The sequence below is a fragment of the Triticum urartu genome, chromosome 4, assembly GCF_003073215.2.
Source record: "Triticum urartu cultivar G1812 chromosome 4, Tu2.1, whole genome shotgun sequence".
NCBI classification, from domain to species: Eukaryota; Viridiplantae; Streptophyta; class Magnoliopsida; order Poales; family Poaceae; genus Triticum; species Triticum urartu.
In genome coordinates, this window is record NC_053025.1 from 67,786,001 (window position 1) to 67,795,229 (window position 9,229).

The window sequence follows — 9,229 nt, forward strand, 5'->3', positions numbered from 1 at the left end:
GTGAAACCATTTTTTTACCAGTCCAATGCTAGCCCAATACTTATCCTACTCGTTGACCTTGGAGATGGTAGCAGCCTACAATGCAATCTATCATTTGAAGTGCAGATGAGACTAGTACTATTTCTCAAGTCGTACTATCATGCAAAGGAATCTTCCTGGAACTAGCTAGATTTCTGGGGGCTCATGTGGATCTGTCTGTCTGGCACAGATCTCTCTGCATTTTCTATGCATCTGATTCTTGTTCTCCAAGAACGGAACATACTTTGGTGCTTAATCACACTCTATTGCCTGCATTTAGACTAGGAACCCATGCAAATGCAATGTTTTGTTGCCATTCCAACACTGAATTTAGACCCACTGCTGGAAAGGAGATCCAAGAACCTTTTCAGGTCAGTTTACAGGTGCAGCAATATACGAAAATGTGACTTGTCATAGCATGAGGAGATCACACAATCCGTTAAGAATTCAACGCTATCCTGTTTCAGAGAAGTTTCTGAGGACATAGATTCTCCACGCACTTACAGTGGAAACAAGGGTCGGTAACAAATTTCCAATGATAATAATACTCTTAACTACTCGATGAACCTTGTAGGTTGGACACAACAGACAACCCACCTGCACAGATAGAAAATGAAAATAAAAGGAAATAGCAGCAGAGAGAGGTTGCACATCATCTTGAACATTTTCCAGTTCAAATCGCTTCGTCAGATCAGTGGAACGAACTGCGGTGAATGTATTCGCCTTCGTAGCAAAATCACAAAAGGTACAAGACTGTAAGCGGAACTGTGTTCTACCTTCTCGGTGCACAGGGAGCACATCCCGTATGCTATGCTAAGATATAAAATAAAAATAAAAATAAAACACTGGAGCTAATTGTTTCATTCCATTTCCATTTTGTATACAACTGAGTACCTGCCTGTCATGTCTGAATCTCCTTTGTCGGTCTTGCAGAATGCAATTTTTGAGCTTCGCAACAGCATATGCAAAAAAATCTCGGTATAACTTGATTGAGGATCTCTCATATCACAGCATGCTAATCTCTTATAACTTCCTTGGTCTACTTCAGGATTCTCCAGCTATTCTCTAAAAAAAACTTGCCATGCCGTGGACATAATAATAAGAATCATGTTTCCTCTGGCTCTGGCTCTGCCTCTGCCTGTGCCTGTGCTTCAACCACTGCCTCTGGCTCTGCCTCCGCCTGCGCCGCCGCCTCTGCCTCTGCCCCTGCTTCTGCCTCAGTGTGTGGCTCTGGCATTGGGATCCTCTCAAAGCAGGCAAGAAACTCTGTGTTCCCTTCTGCGCCCTTCAGCGGAGACTTGATCCAGCCCCCATTGCGAAATCCAAACTGCTCAACGCCTGAAATTATCCTATCTAACACCTGTAATGAATCGATTGAATAGGTTGGTCTACTTCAGGTAAAAGAAAACAACAAACAAACACTACACGCATGGGATCCTATCTCAGGATAGTCCGATATTCCAAGGCGAAGTTTTTCTTATTTGGAAGTGTACTATTTGCTGGTGGATTTCAAGGGAGAAAAACAGGAATCCATCGTAATCAAGCAGAAGATTTGTGGTAGCCTTGGCCAAGGGGAAATCACAAAAAGGAATGACAAATAATCCATGAAAAGCTCAATGCCATTAGTAAGGCACAAACAGGATACGCAACAGAAGTAAACCAGAAAGAAAAATATCAATTTCTTACCTCCTTATGAACCAGAGGGTCTCGAATAATCCCACCTTTTCCTACCTGAACAGGATAAAAACAGATACGGTGGCTTGTGCATCAGTATTACTGTACTTTTCCATATGATGATCAACTGAAAAGTTATTAAGAAACCTAAGAGGAAACTTGTTTTATACCTGAGATCTACGAGCTTCAAACTGAGGTTTGATAAGTGTTATCAATGTTGAGTCTGTCTTCATTACTTTGACCACTGCAGGCATAACCTAGAATCCACAGATAGTATAACTAAATACTGGACAACATGTGTGTTACAGTAATTTCTTTAAGCTGACAGTGAAGGCCCTTACGCATGCAAAATATTGGAGAGCATGAAAAACAGAAGCACAATACCGAAGAACGTAAAAAACGGCACAAAAAGAATTGCAAAGGGGTGTACACCTCGTTATTACCAGTTTACCACAGAACCGCCTTCTTCCTAATGCATGCATTTTACTATTTTGATCAGTGAAGCTGAACTAGTGTCCCTAAATGCAAACTAAAACCTTACAGCTACAATGCATACACCAACACAATTAAGCTGGTCCTCTATCAGTTGATTGGGTTGCGTCACATGAACTTGATTTTACAGCATGCTGATTTACATCACACTAACCATGTGGAGAAAGCATATCAAAAGGTAATCTCATGCATAGAAGCACAATTAAGGAACAGAGCAACAAATCAGAAACAGCCTAGCGCACTCCTTCATTAACTGTAGTGAATTACGAGCATATGATAAGGCCACTGTAAATGTATCATAACCATGTGCACAGCAAATCATACCACAAGAATTGAGATGAATGATAGGTCCAACGTCACCAGGTCAACCAGTTGTGGCAGCTTAGTAAGATGTCTCAAGTTTGTACGTTCAATTACTGAGACATTTTCATGCACACGAATTTTTTCAGCCACCTGAAAATAAGTAGAGCATATTGAGATTTAAATAGTTATGCTGCTCGAATAGGTAGCAACCAAACTCACTGACAAAATAAAGCAGAGGAGCTGGATAAAAAATGGACATCTCAATGAGTAATGTAACCTGTCCATAGCCAACATCAACACCGTACACATGTGATGCCCCATGCTGAAGTAAACAGTCGGTAAAACCACCTGTAGACAGCCCTGAATCAAGGGCTATCTTTCCATCACAGTCAACTCCAAATTCTTTGATAGCTGCCTCAAGCTTATGCCCAGCCCTGAATTAGGTCACAACAAATGATACGATTATGAACCTGATGCTGCTATTACATTTTTATAGGATAATGAACCTAAATATAAAGCTAATTATTTAGAGCATCACCTACATACATATTTCGGGATTTCAGCCTTGATTTCTATGACTGACTTGTCAGATACTTGTGTTCCAGCTTTGTTCACAACCCTTCCGTTTACATGGACCTTACCTAGAGCATTCACAAGGTTGAGTATATAAGGTTAAAAGGTCACATCTGAAAGGGTAAGTGCCTAAATAATTCCAGAAATTGCTTGCACATATCAAATGTGGCAGTAGCATGAGAAGCACATACAAGTATATAACCTAATGCAATAGAGAAGTTCAAGTGCCGCGAATTTGAACTTTCGCCCAACCAATTCAACAAAACCTATATTAACACACTAGAGGCGATACCAATGTAGACATGCAGGAGACAGACGACTAGATGGCTAATAAGGCATAGTTTTTACTAGCAGAAGGAATAAGGAAGCCCTAGTTGGCTCCAATTAAGGGATATAATCCCTGTCATCTTAAAGTTAGGAATAGTACCATTCAAATTAGGAAGTTGTCAGTTAGAGATAAGGTATCCTTAGCCTGGGCCTTAAGCCAATTAGAGATAAGATATTTGGTTTGTTAGTCCTCTGTAAAGAACCATGCTGCTAACCGTCCAGGAGGATGAGATTCAAAGTCAGTGCGACAACATGCTATGCAAAGCATCAAACACCATGGCAACTCGGAGCTTTACTTGGTCCATATTGTCAAGAAGCAACAATGAGTCATGGACATCCGTATTTATGTAGCACTCAACGACATAATTGTCAAGGACAAAATCCCGATGCCCATGGCGGACGAACTCCTTGATGAGTTTAATGGCCACAGGTATAATCCCGTTCATACACACCTGCCGGACATCAAGAAGACAGTGTTTCAGGTGCATCATGGCTATTTCACGTTTTTTTTTCTCGAGCATGCCGCTCGGCTTGAACCAACACGCAAGCCTCCTGTGACGTTTTTTTTCTTGTTCATGCCGTTCGGCTTGAACCAAAACGCAAGCCTCCTGTGCACCAGTGATGTTGCAACTCACCATTTAGACCAGTGCACAAACAAGTCAAATCTACCTTCGTTTCAGAAGTGCACCTTTTCTTTCGGTGTTTGCTAATCTAGTTTCACCAATATATGAGCAAGAGTAGCCATTCACAAGGGCCAGGCTCATTCTTTCCAGATTTCGTTCAGCATGAGAAGCTAATAGCATGCCATATGTTTCGGTTTATATGGCATGCTCTGAGTTTGCTTCTTGAAGCATAGGTTATTAAAACGTAAAGTACCCAATTAATTTATGCAAGTATGTAAGTGTAGGTTATGAAGATTCAAATGCACAAGAAAATTGTGTGGGAAAACTAACCCTGAAGAATCCATGACTGGATGTACGTTCTACTGTATTGTTGATACCTCTCAAGGCACGCCTCATCCAATCGCTTTTTCCTGAGTGAGAAGAACAAAAAATATATAATAGTTGAACAATATATTCCAAAGAGATTGAAGATCATCATCCTACCGACACCCATTTGTACCATAACTGCATCCCTCTTATATATGAATAAACTGAGATAACCATCACATCAATAAGATGCGAAAATGAAGTTGCCAGGTAATAAATGACACAAGAGTAACTACAGGCTGAAACTGGTGTATCTTATTGTATTACTACATACCCACCTTGCAATCTAGTATGAAAATGTTGCTGCAACGGCGTGCTTATTATTGATGTTCCGAATATACTAGCATCACAATCAATCATCCTAGACAAGAACAGAGATAAGGAACATGAATGAGGCATACACCAGTACCACACATGATACCATTGCCAACTGTTAATCAATCTACAAGGCACTGGCAGTTATTCCCTAGCACTGAAATGAGAAATCTTGAAATAAGGAGGAAAAACATAGAAAAGCTGGGAGCTTACTTCTTTGGGGGCTGGATTTTCTGGGATTTGACAGCCGCCAAGTTCCTGGACGGAAAGCAGCAGGTCGGCCGGACTCCAACCAGCCTAACTGTGGAAGAAAAGAGCACCTGGTTGATTAAACGACGGAACGATATACTCCCCAGAAGAAACATTTGCAACAGCTCAAGTAATATTTGAGGGATGGGTGCTCTAACTTCATGAATACAGAGAAATTTCATGGAAGGCAGCAAACGAAGAAGACGGGCAAAACATTGCGGCGGCGGAGCTCTGGTCTGGTGTATGCAAAACGAAAAAAGGAAAAGAAAAAGGATAGAGAAGAAGATTCAGGAGGGGGAGGGGAGCTCCTACGCTGGTGGAGCCGTAGCCGGCAGGCCATCATCGCCGCCTCCTTCTTCTCGACCGCGGACCCTAATCTCGGATTCTGCGGCCGCGCCGACGACGACTGGGGCTGGGAGAGATGCAAAGCGCCAAAGCCGCCAAGACCAAAGGAGTGGGATAGGGTTTGATGCTGGTTTGGCGGGGCCCACGTGGCAGCGGGACGGCGAAGCGCACGCTCTCTTGTTCCCACCGCACCTACGGCAGCCGCGCACGCTCGTATTGATGCATGCCACGGTGCGTCGGCTGCAGTCATCGCAGCAGTGCAGGTGCAACGCTGGCGCACCTACGTCAGGGCCGGCCGTCCGCAGTCCGCACCCGCAATTACCCTTTTCTGAAACTCGGCACGAAATGAACCGGATCTGAAAATATTTTCACAGAATGACCTTTTTTTTCATGACGCCTGAACCTGAAATGTCATTCTAGATGGCATTGACCCTTTTGTCGAGGTAGCTGCCGCGCCAATCAAGTATGGCGCCTCAGGCCAGGAGCATGGCACCCCAGCCCGGGGCGTCGTGTAAAAGGGTAATTTCATGAATTTTGTGCAGATTCGATTTATTTGTTGCTTTAGTTTTAGAAAAGGGTCAAAATTTTCCATTTTCACCAAATTTGTTGGGTACCATATGCAAATCATCGTACAATTTCTGCACATCATCACAGGACGAACCCCCAACTCTTTTTTTTTGTTTTGCGAGTAGGACGAACCCCAACTCAATAAAAAAAATCACAGGACAAACCCTTTCATTTTATATGGAACTGAACTGGGTAGGAGCAAACTTCAGGTTTCTTTCAGAAATGAAACCAATGGAAGAAACCTCAAGGCGCCTCAGGACCCAATGCATGCCTGTCAAGAGAACAAACCATGCCGTGTGGGTGTGTTCTTCCAAGAACCTCAAGGACGCAGATACTGAATTTTAGACAAACAAGTTTATGAAGGATTGTGAAGTTCTTCCAAGAATATCCGCAGATACTGAATTTTAGACAAACAAGTTTATGAAGGACTCTGATGTTCTTCCAAGAATATCCGCAGATACTGAATTTTAGAGAAACAAGTTTATGAAGGACTGTGATGTTCTTCCAAGAATATCAGAATATCAGAACACCGTAAACTCCAGATTACTGCTTTCTGATGCGTACTTGTTCAGAAGAATTACATGTCGAATGCCACCCAGCCAGTGGCTGCTGCCATACGCCCATACTCATGTTACTCTGAACTGTGAGCTCACTGGGTTCTAAAATGAACCAGGAGTGATTATATTCCAGAAACAAATGTTCATCTGCCAACAATAATATTTACATGCGCTGCCGAAAAAAGATAAAGATGAACTCATATCTTGAAAATAAGTATACAAGGCTGGGAGGGGCAAACACAAGATCCCAAAATCATGTGCTTCCTCCTGACATAAACTAACTAGTAGTACACAACATCTGAACAAGGATATAACCCTCTAACCTCATGTTTCAAACAAGCCATTCTTGTACAAGAGAGTCCAATCCGAGTCATCGGACGAGACGAGCTCGAATCCTTCTGCTCTCATAGACTCTGCCACTTGAACAGGGTTTGGAGTGGCCTTGCTACTGTCATAATTTAATCCACCGTCACTGCAACCAAACTCGACGGAGCCGAAGCCAGATTGCTTGCTATCCTCCTGCAGGCAACAAGCACTGCCTGGCTGCAAAGCTGTATCGGGCAACGCCTCGACATTGCCCGGGATAAGTGGTCCATCTTCATCATCAGACAACCATTGGCAGCAATCCAGATCACCCATATCAAATATTCTGCTGACTAGCCCTTCTCGCCAAGATATCCGAGCCTCGGTTGATGCCGGCTTCCGGAAACTTGCCTCCTTCCCCTTCAATTCTGTGTCACAAGGAGATCTCTTGAAAGAGCTCAGGTCTATGGATTCCAGAGGTGTCGAAGCACCAGCAAACTGGAAGCTGAGCTCAGGCAATGTAGCAGGCAGGGCACCATCTTCATCATTTTGATCATAATCAGCATCCCCGGGCCTTGGGGACAAACTCATCATCTCGAGGCATTCTACCACTGGGTCCATCCTCGTTAGTGGGCGACTGCTAACCCTCGCTAACCCTGAGCACTTGCCTGTGCTGCCATTTTCAGACCATGACTCGCCAGAGATCCGTGTCGGATCTGTTGCCGAATCGTTGCCATAGCTGCTGCCCAGTCCTCGCTGGGCACACAAGGAGCTTAGCCTAGAGGAATGCGATGATGCCCTCTTCACAATAAGCGAGAAGGGGCTAATGCTGTCACCAGTGCTCGGTGTCCTCTGCACCGGAAGGAATCCGGACGATGGTGTCGTTTCGGACAATTCCGACGCCGGCGTGTCAAAATCCAGCAGACCTCCAAGGACCGGCGAACCCAACAGCCCCGGGAAGAGTTCCCAGAATGCGTCCTCCGATGAGCATTTGGGCAGGAAGATCTCGTCGTCGAACAAACACGTGGCACCTTCATCGCGTGGAGATGACAGCCAGATGACTGACGCCTCCTTTCCGCATTTCGTCGAACACGTACCGGCCTCGCCCGATGGCGAGGACAGCCAGTGGATCGACGCCCGGGACGGCTCACAGTCGAGCTCCTCGCTGGTGCCCTCGCCGGCGATGTCAAGGATGCCCCTCGCCCGGCATTTGCGCCGGTCGCGGACGCCTGGCACGACGTGGTGCCCGGCCGCGAAGCACGCCGGCGTCGCGGCGCCGCCGGCCAGCACCTCCGGCGAGATCGAAGCGTGGATCGGGGGCGTCGCTCCGGAGGACGGATTGGACCCCGCGTCCGCCTTCCTCTCCGGCGTCAGGGCCTCGAGGTGATCCTCCTGCTGCTGCTGCCTCCTCGCCCGCCCCTGCTGCTTCTTCTCCGGCTCCACCCTCCTGATCCGACAACCGATCGGCTCGTCCCTCCGTCTTCTGGGGTCACGATCCGGCCCCTGCTCCGCCTTGGCCCTCGACTCCTGATCCGGCAGATGGCCAGCGGCCGCCACGCGCCTCTTGGCCTCCGCCCGGGGCGCCGGGCCGGACGCGGGGGTCCTCGGGGTGGACGCGCACAGCGGCTTGGAGCCCGAGGCGGAGGAGAGGAGGAAGCGGAAGCATCCGGCCCGCGCGGCGGAGGCGTCCCCGGAGTTGAGGTCCGACAGGGGGCTGCGGCGGCGCTGCGCCGCGGCGCCGGGGTTCTTGGGCCTGGGCGCGGTGGCCGGGGAAGGGGTGGGCGAAGGGGAGGCCCTCCTCGGCTGGGACGTGGAGGAGGGTGCCTTGGAGGATGGCCTGGGCATGGCGGCGGCGAGGACGGCGGTGGGCAGGGCGCGCGGCGGCGAGGGGGGATGGAATGTGGTTAATGGGGCGATGTCATCGGGGTTTGGACAGGAGGAGAGAGCCGTTGGAGGAGAGGGGGGAGGGGTATCGAGATCTGCGTCCGTAAACTGAGCCCTCGAAGCATTCAATTTGTTTTGCTGTAACGGCGATTGGGCCGATGACGACGCATTGATTATTATTTTTATTAGTTGTAGTAGTAAATTATTGTTGTACTACCTCCTTTCAGTTTATAAGTCCTACGCGTATATCTAGGTTGTCAATTTTATTACCCTAATATAAACTATATAACACAAAAATTATATTGTTTAAAAATAGAACATCTGAAGTTTATATTGGTATATTTTTTGTAATATATGACGTGTATTAGGTTGGTCAAATTGACGACCTAGAAGTACGCGCACGTTTTGTAAACTGAGAGATAGATAGTACTATACTTATTCTCACACTAATACTATACTCCAAGGGATCGCATGATTTATCTACGAGTATTTAATATTATATACTTCCTCCATAAAGAAATGTATGATCCAAAAGATCACTAATATACAGTGATCTAAAAAAAATCTCATACTCTCTCCGTCTGAAAAAGTTTGTCTCAAGCTTGTCTTTTAAATGGATGTATCTAGCACTAA

The 9,229-nt window shown here is 46.1% G+C and overlaps 2 protein-coding genes across 2 annotated transcripts; both read right to left on the reverse strand.

Annotated features, from left to right (window-relative positions):
- Window positions 1-670: 670 nt before the first annotated feature.
- LOC125550713 (hemolysin A) lies at window positions 671-5,525 on the reverse strand. Its single transcript, XM_048713783.1, has 9 exons — window positions 5,253-5,525; window positions 4,905-4,992; window positions 4,341-4,420; window positions 3,026-3,128; window positions 2,765-2,921; window positions 2,509-2,637; window positions 1,863-1,949; window positions 1,705-1,749; window positions 671-1,378 (listed from the first exon to the last, which is right to left on the reverse strand). Exons 1-9 carry the CDS (start codon window positions 5,281-5,283, stop codon window positions 1,124-1,126), a joined length of 975 nt encoding a protein of 324 aa, XP_048569740.1. The 5' UTR covers window positions 5,284-5,525; the 3' UTR covers window positions 671-1,123.
- Window positions 5,526-6,496: 971 nt separating this feature from the next.
- On the reverse strand, window positions 6,497-8,690 carry LOC125550714. Its single transcript, XM_048713784.1, has one exon. The coding sequence runs from the start codon at window positions 8,555-8,557 to the stop codon at window positions 6,734-6,736; it is 1,824 nt and encodes a 607-aa protein (XP_048569741.1). The 5' UTR covers window positions 8,558-8,690; the 3' UTR covers window positions 6,497-6,733.
- Between the last annotated feature and the right edge of the window lie 539 nt (window positions 8,691-9,229).

Bases quoted from the DNA above. Each gene is read 5' to 3' on its own strand.
- LOC125550714 (XM_048713784.1), bottom strand. From the start codon at position 8,557: ATGCCCAGGCCATCCTCCAAGGCACCCTCCTCCACGTCCCAGCCGAGG.
- LOC125550713 (XM_048713783.1), bottom strand. From the start codon at position 5,283: ATGATGGCCTGCCGGCTACGGCTCCACCAGC. The intron at 4,421-4,904 runs GTAAGCTCCCAG...CTTCTCACTCAG, and splicing joins AAAATCCAGCCCCCAAAGAA to GAAAAAGCGATTGGATGAGG. The intron at 2,922-3,025 runs GTGATGCTCTAA...GACCTAATTCAG, and splicing joins ATCCCGAAATATGTATGTAG to GGCTGGGCATAAGCTTGAGG.